Consider the following 20,187-nt stretch of genomic DNA (forward strand, 5'->3'; position numbering starts at 1 on the left):
TATCCCACTCTCTCTCTTCATTATCCGCCACTCGTCTTCCCCAAACTCAAACTGCACATTCATGGCGGCTTTCACTTCTTCAACCCAACTCCTTAAGTATTCCTCAATCCGGACATCGTTTCGTCTCCGAACAACAAAATTCTCGTCGTCTTCCCACCCCCAAACTGGGATCAGAGCCAAACCCAGTCCTCTGATTGCCGCTAATCTAGATGCGAAAGAGGAGGATATAGTTATAGTGGGAGCGGGGATTGCTGGGCTTGCAACTGCAGTTTCGCTTCAGAAGCTTGGGATCCGAACCCGGGTGTTGGAGCAGGCTGAGTCTCTGAGGACTGGTGGGACCTCTCTCGGCTTGTCCAAGAATGGGTGGAAGGTGTTGGACGCCATTGGAGTCGGCAATAGTGTCAGACCTCACTTTCTTGAAATTCAAGGGTAAGCCTCTTTCTCTACCACCAAAAGAGGTACCAAATTGATCGGACTATTGATTCGGTAATCATAACATTTCAATTTCGACTCTAGAGTGCAATGAACTTAGGTTGATTTATCTTCTTGTGAAGCTAAGGTCACAATACGAAATTTATCCGTGCACTTTCAAATAGGCTAATTTACCTCTTGAGGTCTTTCGAATAGGTTAATTTACCTTTTTATAGTCCTTTACTAGCTAAGGTCACAAAACAAAATTTATAATGCACATCTTCAAATAGTGGTTATGAGTTTTCTTATTACACAAAAGAGTGTAACTGAATTTGTGGTTATGAGTTTTCCTTATTACACGAAAGAGTGTAACTGAGTTTGAGTTAAGAACTCTATTGACTCAGTAACCACAACATTACAATTTCAACTCTCACACTTATTGATTTTTTATTATTATTATTTTTTTTTTTGTTTAAGCTAGTCAGTTATGATAAGTTGGTTTACCTCCTTATGATCCTTACAGCTAAGGTCACAAGACGGAGTTTATCTGTGCACTCTCTAATAGGCTAATTTACCTTTTGGGGTCTTTTGATGGCTAGGAGCACAAGATAGAGTTTATCCATGCATACTCTTGGATAGGCTGATTTACCTTCTTGTGATCCTTTGTCAACTAAGGTCACAAAATGAAGTTTACAATGCACACCTTCAAATAGTGGTTATGGATTTTCCTCATTAAATGAAAGAGTGTAGCTAAGTTTGAGTTAAGAACTGCAACATGTTGATATTATGAGCTTTACAGGGTTGCAATAAGGTCAGAAGATGGAAGGTTGCTGCGCTCTTTCTCGTTAAAGGAAGAGGACCCAAGGTAGTGATTCTCTCTGATTGATATTCTTTATTACATATTTCACTGCCAAGATTCACCTGGGTTTCCTGTTTCTTGATCCCTATTACACATTGGAGCAGCCAAGAACTCCGCGCTGTGGAGAGGAAGGTACTGCTGGAATCACTCATGAATGAGCTGCCTTCAGATACTATCTCTTTCTCTTCGGGGCTGTCAAAGATTGAAAGACATGAAAGCGGTGATACATTGTTGGAGCTCGAGGATGGATCTCGGTTATCTGCTAAGGTATTACACAATGCAAGTTTCTGTTAAGCTAGGTAGAAAGGGTTAGAACATACCTGTTAGGAATGCGTGGCAGGCTGGTTCTAAGCACCAGTGTTCTTGACAGATAGTGATTGCTTGCGATGGCATCCGGTCTCCGGTGGCAAAGTGGATGGGGTTCCCGGAGCCAACATATGCAGGGCACCTATGTTTTCGAGGTTTAGGATCTTACCCCGAGGGACAGTCCTTTGATCAGAAAGTACAATACACATATGGAAGAGGAGTGCGAGCTGGTTTCATTCCAATTTCTAAGACTAAAATCTATTGGTTTATCGTCTTCAACAGCTCATCACCAGGTATACATTGTATACTATCCAAAAGTTCATTCCTGTATCAACTCTCTGCAGATCTTAGCAGATAAGGGTAGCCCCTTTCTGATCATGTTCTGATTCCTGGGCTTGTGGCAGTTGAAACTGTCAATCAAAGTTTATGTTAGTATACACACAGTAGTAACAGCTTTAAAATCTCTAATGGCAGGTCCAAAGATAACCGATCCATTGATTTTGAGACAACAAGCTCAAGAACTGGTCAGAAGTTGGTCACCCGAGTTGCTAAACATCATTAACCACACTCCAGATGAAACGCTCATAAGAACTCCCTTGGTTGATCGTTGGCTATGGCCAGCAACGAGTCCTCCTGCTTCTACCGGGAGGGTTGTGCTGGTTGGCGATGCATGGCACCCGATGACACCCAATCTCGGGCAGGGAGCCTGCTGTGCCCTGGAGGACTCCATAGTTTTGTCCAAGAAACTTGCAGGGGCAATCAAGTCCAAGAATGTTTCTGTGGAAGAAGCATTCAGAGAGTATGAAAGAGAGAGGTGGCCGCGTATTTTTCCATTAACCATACGCGCACATCTTGTAGGAGCATTCTTGCAGTGGGATAATCCAGTGGTGTGTTCTATCAGAAACAATGTAATTGTACCTAAGCTGGTGAGACTAGGACCAATGCTTCAACATACAAATTTTGAATGTGAGCCTCTGTAGGAAAACTGGGCTATTTAGTTAACTATATATTTACACAATAAGCCATCTGTTTTATCGAAGCAAATACTTCATGGTTACATACAGAAACACAAGACATGAAACATTGTATATGTAAAGATTTTGCATCAGAATTTCAATTTGGTTTAGTATTATTGCAGCTGTACATAGACTTCCAAACTACAAAAGATGGATACAGAGAGAGTATATAGATTCCCGCCTCTTTCTGGCTACTAAAACCCAAAGGCAAAACTTTCCAAAGGAAGTAAAAGAAAAATTGTGTTTTTAATAACAATGAATCATATACTACTCCTCCGTGTAATAAGCCTTTGAGCTCAATAAGAAGCAAAGTAGTAAAAGAGTACAAACAAGAAGTCTATCGAAATGCATAGTAGGGCCTCTATGTCATCCAGCACAGTCCTTACCTACTGAATCTATGGTCAGTGTCCTCCAGCTCCAACTTTGATAACAATCTGCTCTTTCCACTGCACCATTGAATCTACTATCATTCACATCACAACTGAATCTGGAAACAAATTGAATCACATTTACTTTCCATATGAATTGCAGTAAGGTGTAGAAATATATAGCCCGGAAAGTTCAAAAGTGAATCAAGAAAGCAAGTTGTTCTATCATGAAATCTTTAAAAAAAAAAAAAAAAAAAAAAAAGCTTCACACTTTATGGTGCATATATCCATGATTTGATAGGGTGAAAGAAATCATAACAAGGGATAAGCACGGGCCCATATTTAGTTAGGTTAATAAAATAATAGCAACTCAATATAAAGGGACAAATTCTTTAGACCAAGCCATTACCAAGACCGTATTGTTGGAATACAGGACAGAGGCCACATGCTCAAGCACAAATACAACCAGAACAAAATAGCAAAATAATAGATAGTGCTTGAAAGGCTACAGATTTAAACAGCATATACACTATGTTTACCCACTGCATCTGTCAATTATAGAAAGGTGTTGGGTCAAAGCCTCAAGTAAACAGACACCAAAACAACACCCCCACCCCAAATGCAGTCATTGTTACACAGTTTATGACAAGACAAAAGTTCCATCACAGAGCATTCTGATTTAGCAACCATGAAAAAGCAGTTAGTGATTGGACAACTTGAAGTATGAACCTACTATTTATGTAAGGAAAGTGAGTATAATTCGGTTCAGCATGATCCGAGTTCAATAAACAAAAAGCATATTGAAATTTATAACTAATTAAAAAAAATCATATTGAAGTTCTTCAAATGTAGGGTCCAGGTTTGAAAGTGGTATGCAACCTTACCTCTATTGAAAGGCTTTTTTAGGTTTCTGCTCATTATCTATCAATCAAAAGTACTTGGTCACCACACCAAGACTAACCTTCAAACCATATGAAATCTTCATATTTGTTTGGATGTTGGAGGCAAAAACAAACGAAAAATATTACTACATATGAAATAATTTATTTTTTTTAAAAAAATAAAATCAATCTAGCGCTCTACTATGAAAGCAGGTTGGCTACCTAAATACATTTACATTTTGAAATGGGCTAATCGCCTTGTTTTATACAATAGTCCACAATGCTCTAGTGTCCTTTGACAATTTCCCATGGCCCCATGCACTTATACAGTGACATCAGCAGTGAGATTGTATTTCCTGCCACAAATAGACTGCATGCTTTGGCTGCCAGGTGAAGCAAAAGGTGGCCATGAGTCAGATTTCCATTCCATTTTTTTTCTTTCATTTCTTCACCATTATGAAAAGAATATGTTATCCACAAAGTAGCCTTTTATCCCCTTTTTTACTCCTTTTTCTTTGTCCTTTCCCTTTCCTCAAGCATCCAAAAGAAAAATGTTATTTCTTGGATACGGCATTTCTTATCCGCATCAAAATCAATATTGGGCTTAAAGATTGAAATACAATAGCCAAACTTTTAAAATTACATGTCAAAGCAAATGCTCTCACATCACATAAAAGACTGTGTAGTGCATCACTAGTTAGTAGTTAGTTGTTATTGTAGGATATGTCAAGGTCAATAGTGAGCAAAGTGCATAGGAATTTAAGCCAATCCAAGTTAGAATTTAAGGAAAATACGAAGACTTCAAACATGAGAGTTGAAACTGAATTTTCAATGCTCCCCTTTCATTGTCTCTACCTCTAAGTAACTTCTAACTTATCACAGTCCTCTGTTATCGTCAATTTCTTTATTGTAAATACTTCCCAGTAATGATCAAGACCTTGCTCCATTTTAATTATAAATAAAGCATGGATCAACATTAAGCCTTTATCGAATTCAAAGCTACTTGATCATAGTATCATACCAAAGCAAAAGACTTTACCATTTCAAGTGCGCACACACAAATAAATTAATTTAAGCTTCCACGACTCTCAGTCTAGTTGAAGACCAGTATTTCCTCTCACAATACATCACATATTTACTCTAAAATAAGCCCTCCAAACTGACAAGAACTTCATATATCTAGCCATATATACACAACACTAATTTGATGGAATGGAATAATAATCAAGCAAGAGGGGCGTTGAAATTGATGAAAAATCTGGATACCTGGATCAGAGAAAAGCCACAATACGATAACAGACAAGACGAGTATGAGTGGGATGAGATGGACGGCGTTCTCCGCAAATCTTAGCCGGTCTCTCTCTTTCGTGGAGAGATAAGATCGGGGGTTGTACGTGGGCAGCTCGCCGGCTAACGTTAATTTGAGATTCGGAGAGGAACGTGCAGGCAATAGAGACGAGCGTGGGGAAGACTGAGAGAGCCGGCCGGAGCTCGAAGACCGGTACATGATCGCGCCGGCGGGAATCAAGCCGAGAAATGTACTGGGTTTATGACCTCAAGCGGAAGTTATGACTTATGACCCTGCGTTTTTGGTTAGATTTATAGTTTGTTTTTTTTTTTAATCATAATTGACTTATAATCAGAAAGATTCAATTTTGATTCGGACTTTCCATGAAATTTCTATTGCCTTATTGATATAAGTCCATCATAAGGCATATTTTACTTGGTGTGTATTTTCTGAGTAAATCATAATAACAACACCAAATTAATTAGACATGTTCAGGGACGGAGCCAGGACGAAATAGTGCGGGGGCCAACTACGATTGAAGTACTAAATCAAATACATTAATATCTCATTAACATATCTCAAAATAATTATTACATTACAAATTCAATAAAATTTAGAATAAATCATTTATAATTGAATCTATATTAAATTATTTTGCAATATGTTTTTCAATGCACATGGTTTTGTACGGTTGAAAGAATGAAAACATTCACGCATGTTTTAAAAGACTATTGATTATTTCTTGGCAACCCTCTTCACAATATAACATAATAGCAATTGTTTTCTCAAATACATATACTACACAATTGTTGCATTATTATGCATTTTAAATTAAATACAAAATTTATCACACAAACCACAAATTTACATAATTAACCAAACAAATGTACCTTGATATCCATGATTTAGAATCAAACAAAACAATTATTTAAGATAAACAATAGAATATAAAACAAAAATTAACCAAACAAGTAGTTAGAAACAAAAATTAACTTGAAAAATATGCATAAATTTTGTTAATGACAAATTATCTTATTATAACGTATATGTTGCATATATGCATGGTTCTAGAGAGAGAAACTAGTAAGTAGGTTAAATGAGGTTTAATTTGAATGTGAGTCAACAATATAGGGAATACATAATTTGAAATAGGAGAGAACAGAAAAAGTTAAGAAGATGAAGAAATTTATAACTTTACCTGTAAGATTAATTAAGTGGAGGGGAGCTAAATATTTTGAAAAAACAACAAAATTTTAAAATTCTATATAATATTTTTTTAAAAAAAATTTAATACATATATAATATTAAAAAAAAAATTGAGGTGGGGGAGGGGGCCAAGGCCCCCCTAAACATGCACTTGCTTCCGTCCCTTGACATATTAAGCACAAGATTTCAAATCAACGCAAATTTATTTTATTGTGGTTCACTTAAAACACACATTCAAATAGTGGTTACAAACTTTGAATTAATGATTGAAATGGACAAAAGTTGAGAGAGTGAACAAAAACATGCATTTTTAAAAATTTGTACATTTTTAAGAAAACTCCATTGGAACTTGTTTTTGTGACAAAAAATATAGGTCATAATAGGGTTTTTAAATTAATGAATGAATTATACTACATGTACTCCAAAATTTTACTCATTCACTTTTACTTCATGACATGACAAACAAAGATTGTCTATTGTTTGAGTAAATACCAACCAAGGTCCCTCGAGTTTGGTGGTTTCACCACCTATAGTCCCTAACTTTCGTAATTATCATCCGTGGTCCTTAGAATTGTAAAATCTGACCTGCTATCATCCTTCTAAGCTGTCAAAAGAAGGGCTAAATATGTCATTTGCCATTATTTTCAGTTGTGGCTTCAACCTTTAATTGCATCCCTGTCACGAACTACATCCTCCGATCGTCCATGCAGGGCCCCATAGTCAGAAATGCACCCAACGACGAGGACTGGATCGCGATGCGAGAGTTCGCAGATGGACGCCGATCGCTAAATTGATAGTGGTGATCATCATGTTAGGACCAGGCGACTGCTCTGGAGGATCTCGATCGGCCATCGTCGGACTCACCTCCATGGCAGCGTTTATTTAAAAAAAAAAATTGTCTAAAAGAAGAGAATGCAACAACATCAAAAGGCTGCACAGAGAAGTGGATGGGCTCTATGAAAGGCTTTCCCAGATACTTTCATCCATTGACACCATTAATATTGATTTGGAAATCTTGAGGAGGAATCTTCTTTCAGCAATTTTTGAAAGAGATAATGCATGGTAGATTATCATTCAATTCAGTCAAGCAAAAAAACAACAGTCATTATTAAAATATAATGTGAGTTGTAATTTCACTGTAAAATTATCCCTATTAAGCTTGTCGGGCGACAATTCTCAAAAAGAATCATAAGAATTTTGGGACCTACAACACCTGAAATATGAAGCGAACCTTAGATTTTCAGGAATATATGTTGGTGATTTCTAATCATTGATTGAAATCCAATGTTAAGGCATCAAGAGTAAGTATAGAGATAAACAACAAATTCTTAAAAAAATAATAATAATAAACGATGCCATGGCAGCTCAACCGTCTTCTTCCAGTCAGGAAGAAGACGAAACGTCTTCTTCTAAACTGGAAGCAGACAATGCTGAAATTGATTGGATTGAAATCAGAGTAACATTGCAACAATCAATCGATCTGTGGATTGATTCAAAATAGCACACCCAATCTAACCCTGGCCAAACCCTCCACAATCCTGGGCCTAAACACCACCAAAATATACACCGCCGATGCCAAACCCTAACCGTCGAAGCCGTACAAAGTGCGGCCCTATCTCTTAAGAGCATACACAACGTCCATTGCGGTGACTATCTTCCGGCGAGCGTGCGGTGTAGGTAACATCGTCGCGGATTACGTTCTCGAGGAAGATCTTGAGGACGCCGCGAGTCTCCTCGTAGATAAGACCGAAGATACGTTAGTTTCACTCTACCACGGCGAATGGCTTGAATGTTGTCCCTAAGAACTTTACGGTGTCGTTTCGCTCCTACCTTTCCCAAACAATGGCAAAGGACATATTTACCCTCTCTTTTGACGACTTAGACGGAAGGATTTAACAGAATAATGGTATCATATCAGATTTTGCAATTCGGAGGACCACAGATGGTAATTATGAAAGTTAGGGACTATAGGTGGTGAAACCACCAAACTCGAGGGACCTACTCTCTATTTTTATTATGTGGGTCCCATGAAATGTTTCTACATCAAGAATTTGTGAGAGGAAGACTCTGTTTGGCAGAGCTTATTTAGGATCTTATAGCTTATTTTAAGCTACTAATTACGTTATAAGCTCTGTTTGGTAATGTTCCCAAAATAAGCTCCTAGCTTACAATAAGAGCTTATTTTGGAACGCTATCTTAGGTAGCGTTTCAAAATAAGCTCCTAGCTTCCTAACTTTTTTTCCATATTTATCATTATTATTTTAAAGAAATGACATAATTTACCCGAGAAAATTTCAATTTTGGTCCATTGACTATTGGAGTTGTGTTAATTGCAACACTTGACTTTCAAATATGTTAATTTAGTACCTTGACTATGCAATTTCTATCAATTTTGGTCACGCCGGCCAAATTGCCGGCCAAATCTCACCAGAAAAATTTAATAGGTCAAAAAATAAGGGTATATTAGTCATTTTACCCATTTTCTTTCTTCTCCGATGAGCTTCTCCATTTCCGGCGACGTTGTTCTCCATTTTCGGTGACGTTCAAAGTACTAGCATTAAGCAAGCAATATTAAAAGAACAGCCTCAAGTCATCATACCTTAATCAAACTTGAACCCGATTAAATAAAATTCATTTTAAATGAATATGCAATATTCTTCTTCCATTCCTTGTTTAGCCCCATTTCTCCGAACCCCAATGGCAATAGAAAGCGCGGCGCAACAAACAAGGAGAACAAACGTCGAGTTTCTCAGCGCTTCCCAGACCAGGTGCAGGCACTAGGCGGTTGATGTTCGGAGACGACAACGTTGTTGGTCCCAAACGCTGTTCGCCGGCGGCGGATATCCGCCTCGTCTCCGGCTATGCCGGAAGTAATACTGGTTTGTAAGCCATCAAGTACTTGCCGGAGGTTGAGGAGTCCATTATTGTTTCGCTGTTTTAGTTGTTTCGAAGTAAGGCGAAGGTGGAAAGAGAAATCTGGTCATTATCTAAATTGTTCATCGCCGGCCTGCAATTCTCGAAATGGTGCAAGGAAGAAGTCACATGTACATCATCGTCCAGGAGGAATACTGTTCGTGGTGCTGCAATTTCGACTGGCCGGTGCAAGGAATGGAAGAAGAAGAAGAAAGTCACATGAAATGACGATCTTGCCCCTCCCATTTAAGACTAATTGTTAATTTTAAATTTTCCGGTCACAGTTGACCGGTGTGATCAAAATTGATAAGAATTGCATAGTCAAGGTACTAAATTAATATTTTTGAAAGTCAAGTGTTGCAATTAACACAACTCCAATAGTCAGTGGACCAAAATTGAAATTTTCTCTAATTTACCCTTTCCTAATTAACATCATTTTATCTTCTCCTTTATCCGCAACTTTCACCACAAATATTATTATTATTATTATTATTATTATTATTATTATTATTATTATTATTATTATTATTATTATTATTATTATTATTATTATTATGAAATTTGCAACAATATTGCTACTTCATTATGAGATGCTAGATCATGATTATGCTAATAGTTTTATTTCAAAATGATAATTTTTTTTAAAGACAAAATGTTAAATTTTAATATGTAAAGAAACTAATTTAAATTTTATACAGATGTCATTTTTAGTCTATCTACATTTATCAACTTATCAAAAGTTATTTTTACCAAACACTTTCAATCATAACAGTTAGCTTAACAGCTCTTCCGTTTTCAGCTCCGAGCTTTTTTCAGTTTTCAGCTCCTAGCTTATAGCTTTTCAGCTAAGTTTGCCAAACAGAGCCGAAGTACAAATTAGGAGTAAGAAAGAGTGCAAATAGTATTTTCCTTAGGGTGCTGCTATTTGCACCACCATTTTGATCAAGAGTGGATATAAAGTATCTTGAAATTGTAAAAAAAAAAGTGAAAACTTTTAATAATTACATAGGTGGTGTAAATAGCCAAATGGGGATTCATTTTGCTATTTGCACCACCTTGGTCAAACTTGCAATTAATAATTTTTAATTCAAAATTTAATTAATTAATACATTAAAAAAAACGAACCCCTCACCCAGGGCCGGATTTTAGGCTGTGCAAGCTGGGCTACCGCACAGGGCCCCCAATTTTAGAGGGCCCCAAATTTTAGAGGTCCAATATTTAATTTTTACATAGTTAGTTTAGAAATAAAAATTAAAAGTTTTCAACTAAATTTAAAAGGTTTCATGAAGAGATGGTGAGAATGTGTATTTATTATATTTTAACTTGGAGGTCAAAGGTTCGAAACTTGCATGTATTGATTTTCAAAATTGTGATTTTGTAGGGCCACATTTATTTATCAGAACAGGGCCACAAAAACTTAAAATACGGCCCTGCCCTCACCTTCTCCGGTGAGAAGGCAACCCAGTAGGTCGCCTTCTACTTGAGTTGCCTTATCCGGTGAGAAGGCACCCCGACTAGGTGGGTTGCCTTCTCTGATGTAGAAGCCTACCTGGGCCGCCTTCTCCGGTGAAAAGCGACCCACTGAGTTGCCTCAGTGGAGAAGGCCGCCCAGTTGCCTTTTCCGGTGAGAAGGCAGTCCCTCGCCTTCTCACTAGAGAAGGTGACATGATCTTTTTTTTTTTTTTCTTTTTTTTTTTTTAATAATTAATATTTTGATTCACAAAAAAATAGATATTAAATATTAATCTTTGATCACATGTCCACATTTAATGATGGTGGTACAAATAGTACTTTTCTATTTGTACTACCTATAAAACTATTACATCTATTAAAGAGGTGGTGTAAATACCAAATTGGATGGTGCAAATAGAATTTTCCTTTTCTTTAGTAAATATATTTTTATTTGTGTGAAATACAAAAAAAAAAAAAAAAAAAAACAAATCATTTCTCATACTCCTCTCAACTTTTATTCATTTCAATCAATGTATGTATAAACTTTCTCCTAAATCAAAACATCTGGATAACTAAACAAATTTTTATTGGTTGGAACTTCAACTTCACCATGGTCAACATTCAACATTAAAATTTGTTGAAGATTGATAATGTAGACAAGAGAATTTTCAATTTTATACTACAAGAAAAAGCCAATTTTAGCAAATGGGCTGTAAGTGGGAACACGCGGCAGTTTTGTAGCGCAGTTGCCACGTCATTGCCTGAAACTTCAAAGTTTCTACAGGCTGGGCGTCTTTAAGAAGGGAAGTGCACATCACATTTTTGCACATTTTAATTTCCGGCGACTATTCCAAATCTGGTTGAATACTCTCTCCGGAAAACTCAAACTCCGTCCAACTCTCCGGCTACGTTTATCTCTCTGTCGCATCCTACCGATCTCGAAGCTTACACCGGCCATGAATCCAGAGTAGTAAGTCATCTAACCTTCTGTCGGGTCAAGTGATCCTCTGTAATCTAAATTTTTTGTTAGGAGCTTGAGTTTTAATGCTTATTCGATTAGTTTCTAATAGATCTGTGTTAGGTTTTTTCGCGGGGGTTTCACTAGGTGAATATCCTGGAAATTCGAGGGCTTTTGGTTGTAGATTTGTTCTCGATTTGTGTAGGTTAATTGCGCAAACCTGTTAAATATATGGTATTGATCCGTTTGACTATATTCCTTCGATTTTTGTTTCGCTAACCTCAGAAACTTCGATCTCTATATGTAAGCTGGCAGCAAACTTGGTTGAATTTTGTATGATTTAACGGGGATTTGAAACACTGAATTTTTGGTATTTGAGAACAAAAAACCTCAGTTCAGAGTTGGAATCAGATGACTACTTGTTTTGATTTTAGGTATTTGACTGTAAATTGATACTTTAAGAACTGAATTCCCAGTATTTGAGAAAAATATCACTGGGATCAGCTGGCAATCAGGATGGTTAGTGACTGTAGTTTTTGGAGATATTTTTGTTGGTCAAGCATGTTTAACTACTTGGTGTTACCTCCCATATTGCCTGGTCTATGTTGCTTTTGGAAGGGTAGAAAGGAATGTATAGAAAATAGGAGGGAACGGAAAATGGATCAGAAAATGAGAAGAAAGTGAGAGAGGGGATTGAGAAGTGGAGATGGGGTATCGGTTGAGAAGTAGGGAAGAAGTAGAGAAGAGCTAGTTAATCATGCATAATACGTCTTGAAAAAGGAATGGACAATTTTCTCCGTATTTTCTTCCAATATTTGGAGAGCAGAATATTTGATAGGATGGGTGATTATTTTCTCTCCCATTTTCCCCTTTTTCTTTCCTCTTCATTTTCATTCTTATCCACACGAGAAATTAAAATTCATGTCTTCAGATATTAATCTTAAGCTTATACCAGTTCTTTTTCCCTGAGCCAGTATTTTTTGTGCAGTGCAGTTTGGAGCTTTCTTTTTGCCTAGGCATTTAAAACAACAGCATGTATTTCTCTATTAATTAGCTAGTGGCTGTTTCGGCTTCCAGTTTTTGTTTAACTTTTGGTTAAGGTGTGTTGTTGGCCTTGACTATAAACAATGGGGCAATGACAAATGAGCAGTTCGTTCTTCTGTCACTCTATCTACACTTTAAGTTGACAGTGTTGTCCTCTACCTGTGAGTGAGTGTTCTGGCACATAGGAGTGCATGGCAATTTGTTTATATCAATATTAAAGTAACAAATTTAGTGGCTTTGCCCCACATCAAACTTCCTTCAATGATCAGTTAGGTGTATACTGTGTGGTCCTCGAGTTCAGACATCAAGCTTGTGTTTGCTACTATCCTAATTTATACTCATTGAGAGAGCTTCAGAGTTTGGTTTCTCCTTTATTGTTGTTGATGTCTTTCATAATCTTGAATTTACTGGTTCGGAAGAGTTATGACAATTCTACTTTGCACTGGAATGTTTACTAAGCGCTTCTGATTTTTCATAATTTGGGGATCAAAATTCAGACTTCAAATTAGCTGGCCAAGCAAAAGCAAAAAATATTAATGGTAGCTATAGTAAAAAATAGTGCCTTTGATACCAGAAGAAATTTGCATATATGTTTTAATGATGTGTTGGATCAACACAATGAAGCCTGAGTGATAAAGGAAACCCGCAATATAATTATTGTCCTACATAACTATACTTCTTCTAAATTTTGGTTTTAAAATAAGTAGCAATTTTAAGCCTATTTTTGACTTGAACTCAAGTGTATTTTTTAAATGTATTTATGTGCAGTGACTACCTTTTTAAGCTTTTGCTTATAGGAGATTCTGGTGTAGGAAAATCATGTCTTCTTCTGAGATTTGCTGTAAGTTCTTCATTCCCAGTCTGTTTTCATGTTGGTTGAATTAGTTGTTTGAGTGCATTTTCCCATTTTAATATGTTTGTTTGGTTGCTATTTTTGACAAATTATTGTAGGCTGTTTTTTTCACTTCAAAAAAAAAAAAAACAAAACAAAATAAAAAAAAAAAGCAAAAACAAGAAAAACAAAATTTTTCTGGAGGATTTCTAATTGCACAAACTGTCTTAAGGTTATTATGATTGCACTACTATCCTACATTAATTTCTTTAGCTATTAAATGTTAATCAACTGTCAACATTCATGATATGGTTATTTCTTGTTGGAAACAACAATATATATATATATATATATATATATATATATATATATATATATATATATATATATATATATATATATATATATATATATATATATATATATATATATCTGTGTGTGTGTGTGTGTGTCACACACACAAGCAATATCCATATTCATGAATATCCAAAGCTTAAACAATATCCATAAGTTGAGCAATATCCAAAGCTAAGCAATATCCAAAGCTTAAGCAATATCCATAAGTTAAGCAATATCCAAAGCTAAGCAATATCCATATTCATGAATATCCAAAGCTTAAGCAATATCCATATTAATGAACTCAACAAAATACATACATGTGCCTATATGATATAGCTCACTGATTGCTATTCTATTTTCCTTTTATGTAGTTTTGGTTGGCTAAATGCACAACTTAACATTTTTTTTATCTAAGAATGTGTTACTATTTTGATTTTATCTAATTGGGTTTTCCAGGACGATTCCTATCTTGAAAGTTACATCAGTACCATTGGAGTGGACTTTGTAAGTTATTTCCCAATTATGCAAGTATGCTTTCTTATTGTCCTGGTATTAGAATGGTAGGTCTTAACATTCTAATTCTTTTAATGTAGAAAATCCGCACAGTGGAGCAGGATGGGAAGACAATGAAACTCCAAATTGTAAGATGTCTTTTTGGACTAATGGAACCTGGTTGTTGTTTGTACAATGTTCTGGATACTCCCTCCATCACCCCCCCCCCACCCCCCACCACACACGCACACAATTTGCTCCATAATCACTTGCTTTCTTGTAAATTATCCACTTGGTTTGATTTTAAGCCTAATATTTATTCTCCTTCACTTGGTGCATGCAGTGGGATACTGCTGGCCAAGAACGTTTTAGGACAATTACCAGCAGTTATTACCGTGGGGCTCATGGCATAATTGTAAGCATCGTCATTTCCATATGCAATAGTGATGCTTCTCTACTTTATTTGCTATATATAATGATTTTGGTATTGATGATCTGATGGATCAGGTGGTTTATGATGTGACTGATCAAGAGAGTTTCAACAATGTCAAGCAATGGTTGAATGAAATTGACCGATATGCTAGTGAGAGTGTAAACAAGCTTCTTGTTGGGAACAAGTGTGACCTAACAGCACAGAAGGTTGTTTCCTATGAGACAGCAAAGGTAATATTAGAATTTATTTCACCTTCCATCTTGAGATCATATTCTTGGCCGAGAATTTGGCACAATCTGAACCTGCATACGAAGTTCATCAGCATCACTATAACATCATTAGTTTTCTGGTGTAGGCTTTTGCTGATGAAATAGGCATACCTTTCATGGAGACAAGTGCCAAAAATGCAACTAATGTGGAGCAAGCTTTCATGGCCATGGCCTCCACAATCAAAGACAGGTAATGTGACACAGACACTTTCAAATCTGCAAACATTCCTTCAGCATCGAATAATATTAATGGGATCTCGAACTTACTTTGGTTTTGTAGAATGGCAACTCAACCAACGAGTAATGCACGACCTCCTACGGTGCAGATCCGTGGGCAACCTGTCAACCAAAAATCAGGCTGCTGCTCAAGTTGAAGGGAGATTCCTTGTTGTATTGCTTGGCATGTAAAACTAGGAGGATCTCCTTTGTTTTTAGTGGTTTGTGAAGTATTATACTGTTTGGCATTTATTGCCTTTTATCTTTTACTTCAGAACTTTGTTTAAATCACCAAATTCTTTCTCTTCTATTCAAAATTATAAACAGCATTTGTACAGAAAGGTCCCAAAATGTTGTGAAATAATGTTAAATACCCCATATGCCTTTGCAAAGTCAATTACGTGTTGGAAGCATAAACTAGAATTACAGTAGGGGGGAATTGTTCATGATTGGCAAAATTGGACTTTTAAGCATTTTGCAACAATAGCAAACTTATAAAACCATGATTTCAAAAACAAAATTGCTTCCAATTCAAACTCAGATCAAAATTGAACTCCTAACAGATCAAGGATATGAATGTTGAGTTGAGTAGTTTAACAATACTACTGAGGAAAGGAACCCCCAGATGAACTCTAAATTTACACTACTGTAACACTGATAATACAGGAACATGAATCCTGAAGATATCTTAAATTGAGAGCTTGGCAGGAATGGCTTGATCCCTCACTTTGACCCCAAGGTAGGGAACTGACCAACGTCTTCAATTGATGGGGTTTCAAAACTGCTGGTATTGTTTCCACCATATCCTCCTCTGCCACTGCCATGGCCCCGACCCCTGCCTCGGCCACCTGGGCGATAGTACGTTTCACCTTCAGCAGGCTTCAGAAATTCGTTTATACTTTTTGTCTGCAGTGATGAAACAATATTTTAGTAAGGTTACAGACCACCAAAGTGCCCGAATTGACAGGATTAAAGGTATAAAAAACTAGTACAATATGAAAATACAATGCAGTCCAGTAAAATAAACCATGATTCACATGCTTTTTATACACTAAGGTTTAAGGGGAGACTGTCTAAATGCAAAATGTCTAAAAATATAATCAAATACAGCATTTATGCCAATGCCACATATTGAAAATTTTAAAGACTACTGAATCAAGTGACATTGTGGGCAGGAAGTAGGGTGTAAATAATGGGTGAAGTGAAGTACAACAACAAATATGGAGTAAGAAAGGAATGTACCTTTTTGACCTTTTCTCCGGCCTCTTTCTTTTTATCTTCTTTTTCAGATCCCTGCCAGAGTGCCAGTTGCTCAATTAAACACAATCACCAATACGATCCCAAAAACCTCCATCAACAAGAAGCATTCTATATACCAAAAGAAAAAGATTGAGGATCTCAGAAATCTCACCAACTTAACAAAGACCTCATCATCATTCTTCTTATTTGCCAACAGTGCCATGGATTCAAATTCTTTGTCTAAGCAAACCTTTCTTTCCTCAGGCCTTGATGCCAGAATAGCCTTTCTCTTCTCCTCCAACAATTTCTCATACTCATCCAGAGTCATCTCCTACCAAGTCAAAGAAATGGACATGCATGTCAGATTAGTATAGTTTATTTAACTTATAAAACAATGTCATCTAAATAATCAAATATGAAAGCAATGAAGTAAACATTGCGATCTCAAAATTATATTACAGACAAGGGAAGGTTTCTAAAGCATATATTTGGTATGGTAACCAACCTGCCCAAACTGGTATTTTAAGCTTACAGAATGAAATGAAAGAAAACAGATGATGTCATCATGATCAAATAATTGATAAAAAACTATGCTTCATTACAATTAGGTAACATTTATTTCTTCTTGGGAATCTGTAACTATTACAAGCCTCAATGCAAACAATGAGACTCCCAACACAAGCACGCAAGGATGTTAATCAGTAGCTTTGTCCCTCTATACGAGGAATGGGGAATAGAGCACAAAATGTAGTAAAAGTAGAAAAACTTCCTTGAGCGTTGAGAACAAATGGCAAGCCCACCATTTTAACAAATAGGAAGACACTGCTTATGTATAAAAGCAGTGTGTTATACTTCATTGAAAATTGATTTTCTATATACTAGGAAGATTGCTCAACTTTTGCCTCTAACAACTAGTATACCAAGGAAAATGATTTAAAACTTCTTCAATTCTATATATTTTGGAAGATAACAGTAAAACCTAATGCATTAAACAATTTTCCTTTATTTACTTTATGGAGAAATTCTTTATTAGAGACTGATCTTATACAAATGTTACCTTATCCTCAGGTTCCTTTACTTCTGGTTCATCCAATGGAGAATCCTTCTTGGCATCTCCAGCATCTTCTTGCCCATGTTGCTTCTCAAATGCATCAGTGTTCACACCATCATTAACAACTCCATTTATGGGCTCTTCAGCTTCACTGAATTAAGAACAAAACATATTTAAACAAAATCATATAAGAACAATATTACAGCCTCCACCACATTTTGTTTGGTTTGTTTACTAATTGAGGTACAATCCTTTTTTTTGCTCAATTTTTTCTTTGGAATAATTTTAAAATGGGCTTCGGACAATTTTGTCTCTACTGCTTATGCTTATGATGGTTTTAACTTCAAATTCAAAACTGCCTAGTTAACAATCAAATGTGTGGAATTGGTGCAAGTTTTCTACACTTAAAATTCATTTTCTTGTGCAAAGTAGAACCTTTAGTGTAGTTTGCAAATAAATAAGTTCTATTTCCTACTGTTAATATACTTTTTAGGAAAAATTGAGTTAATGCTCATTAAACAAATCCAAAAACCCAATCAGGACATGGAGAGAATGACACACTCAGGGACCTAATTATAAAGATGAAAAACTAAAATTGCATTACATACGGAGCAATCTCATCTGTAGGACTTCCCCAGTTTCCGCGACCAGAACCCTCACGCTTAATTTCACTCCTGCAAAACAGGGCATATTAGAACATATCAGAAGTATGTAAGACATAAAAAGCACCATAAGATAATAAATTCAAGCATGATGCACGTACCCACGCCCTGTTCCACTACGGCGTTCATATGCCCTGCGAGGATATTCCCCATCAGCATTTTCACCATTGCTTAGACCACCACGGCGATCGCCACGGAAGCCACCCCTAGATCCACCATAGCCTCCTCTCCTTTCAAAGGTCTTTCCACCTTCTCCATCTTCAGATTGTCTATAACCTCCACCATAGCCTCCTCTCCTTTCAAATGGCTTTCCACCTTCTCCATCTTCAGATTGTCTATAACCTCCACCATAGCCTCCTCTCCTTTCAAATGGCTTTCCACCTTCTCCATCTTCGGATTGTCTATAACCTCCACCATAGCCTCCTCTCCTTTCAAATGGCTTTCCACCTTCTCCATCTTCTGATGGTCTATAACCACCAGCAAAACCATTGTTGTTGCCATAATTATTCTCATTGTTAGTAGAATCTTGATTGAACCCACGTCCCCGACCACCACGTCCACCTCCACGTTGACCACGTCCAGCTCCCCGCTGAGGTTCAGTTTTGGCTTCCCTCACTGTTGAGAATATATCAGCACATTAAGGAATGAAATCATCTTACTATCATCAGTGCAAAAACATGACCAACCAGGAATTTTAGGGCATGCAATGGATAAAACTGTAAATGTTCAAATTTTGGATGCAAACTGAATTCAGTAACATACATAAATATATATAGACAGAAGTTCATATTCAATTTAAAAAAAAAAAAAAGCACAAAAACATTATCATACATACGAGCCTTCTTTAGATGATAACGAATAGTAAATACTAAAGACAATTAGCATTTATAAGGACAATAATAGCGAGTTACTGCAAAGTGCAAACAATTAAAACGAAGTATAAACACTACAAAATATCTGTTTCTCATACATAAACACAATTAAAACGAAGTAGAAACACTAAAAATATCCGTTTCTCATACATAAACACAGAATCTTTGCATTGACTATGGATCTTATTAATACGAATTTATCCAATTAAGATGATTTGTTTGAACACTTCATCCAATCGGCAACGGGAATTACCAGCTTGGGAAGGAGGAAGAGGCTTGGAAGGCAACTTGGCAGTGGCGGCGGCGGCGGCGGCGTTAGGCTTCGCCGGAGCCTGACCAGGAGTCTTCTTGGGAGCCGAGGCTGGAGTAGGCAGCTTCTGCTGCTGAGCAGCAAGGAGCTGCAATGGATCCTCGTTGTCATCGTCACCCAGAAGGTCAAAAGGGTTCATCGTCGCCATTTCTGAATCCTTTTCAGAACTGAAATATGTATCACCGCTCGAAGCTTTACCGGAGATTCTCGAGAATCAAGGAAAGGCTAGTTACAAGAATCCATGGGGAATAAAAACGAGAAATGGCAGAGAGGAACACTGGAAACCCTAGCCAAAGCGGCAGAGACTGGGGATTTTATGTGGAGCCTAATCCTAAAACCCTAGTCTCTAGTGGAGGAGAAAATGAGAGATTAGGTAAGGTAAGATTTAGAGTGAAGGAGGTTATGGGCTATGCTTGTCTGTAGGGGCCCATACTACGTTTTCACGGGCTTTCATTTTCATGGTATGATTGGCAAATTATTGTATGACCATGATTCACACAATGTTATGTGGATCATAACAAAAAGTATATTTTTAATATAATAAATATACATTACTTTTGTACTGAATATACATTATACAATATAATGTACACTCAGAACAAAAATAATGTACTATGCTTGTCTGTAGGGGCCCATATTACGTTTTCACGGGCTTTCATTTTCATGGTATGATTGGCAAATTATTGTATGGACCATGATTCACACAATGTTATGTGGATCATAACAAAAAGTATATTTTTAATATACTAAATATACATTACTTTTGTACT

At 36.7% G+C, this 20,187-nt stretch overlaps 3 protein-coding genes and 1 long non-coding RNA gene across 7 annotated transcripts; 2 read left to right on the forward strand and 2 right to left on the reverse strand.

Moving 5' to 3' along the window:
* LOC109174882 (FAD-dependent urate hydroxylase-like) lies at nucleotides 1–2,693 on the forward strand. Its single transcript, XM_019324123.1, has 5 exons — nucleotides 1–429; nucleotides 1,211–1,276; nucleotides 1,375–1,537; nucleotides 1,641–1,869; nucleotides 2,051–2,693. Exons 1-5 carry the CDS (start codon nucleotides 62–64, stop codon nucleotides 2,554–2,556), a joined length of 1,332 nt encoding a protein of 443 aa, XP_019179668.1. The 5' UTR covers nucleotides 1–61; the 3' UTR covers nucleotides 2,557–2,693.
* On the reverse strand, nucleotides 2,688–5,448 carry LOC109174885. The gene is made up of 2 exons (XR_002053192.1): nucleotides 5,108–5,448; nucleotides 2,688–3,079 (listed from the first exon to the last, which is right to left on the reverse strand). It is a non-coding gene; the product is annotated as an uncharacterized LOC109174885 (long non-coding RNA).
* A 6,062-nt stretch (nucleotides 5,449–11,510) lies between these two features.
* Nucleotides 11,511–15,656, forward strand: LOC109174867 (ras-related protein RABD2c). The gene is made up of 8 exons (XM_019324101.1): nucleotides 11,511–11,670; nucleotides 13,471–13,543; nucleotides 14,330–14,377; nucleotides 14,467–14,514; nucleotides 14,709–14,780; nucleotides 14,873–15,028; nucleotides 15,154–15,257; nucleotides 15,348–15,656. The coding sequence occupies exons 1-8, from the start codon at nucleotides 11,657–11,659 to the stop codon at nucleotides 15,439–15,441; spliced, it is 609 nt and encodes a 202-aa protein (XP_019179646.1). The 5' UTR covers nucleotides 11,511–11,656; the 3' UTR covers nucleotides 15,442–15,656.
* Nucleotides 15,657–15,771: 115 nt separating this feature from the next.
* LOC109174866 (pro-resilin-like) lies at nucleotides 15,772–19,784 on the reverse strand. Of its 4 annotated transcripts, none has more exons than XM_019324098.1 (8): nucleotides 19,361–19,784; nucleotides 18,710–18,850; nucleotides 18,337–18,643; nucleotides 18,182–18,247; nucleotides 17,580–17,724; nucleotides 16,695–16,853; nucleotides 16,526–16,576; nucleotides 15,772–16,189 (listed from the first exon to the last, which is right to left on the reverse strand). In XM_019324098.1, exons 1-8 carry the CDS (start codon nucleotides 19,563–19,565, stop codon nucleotides 16,007–16,009), a joined length of 1,257 nt encoding a protein of 418 aa, XP_019179643.1. In that variant the 5' UTR covers nucleotides 19,566–19,784; the 3' UTR covers nucleotides 15,772–16,006. The 4 variants fall into 4 exon arrangements, with proteins under 4 accessions (XP_019179643.1, XP_019179645.1, XP_019179644.1 ...); XM_019324100.1 differs by having other exon boundaries at nucleotides 18,337–18,577; nucleotides 19,361–19,783; XM_019324099.1 differs by having other exon boundaries at nucleotides 18,337–18,484; nucleotides 18,551–18,850; nucleotides 19,361–19,783.
* Nucleotides 19,785–20,187: the final 403 nt, after the last annotated feature.

Source organism: Ipomoea nil, unplaced genomic scaffold (genome assembly GCF_001879475.1).
Source record: "Ipomoea nil cultivar Tokyo-kokei standard unplaced genomic scaffold, Asagao_1.1 scaffold0666, whole genome shotgun sequence".
Lineage (NCBI taxonomy): Eukaryota > Viridiplantae > Streptophyta > Magnoliopsida > Solanales > Convolvulaceae > Ipomoea > Ipomoea nil.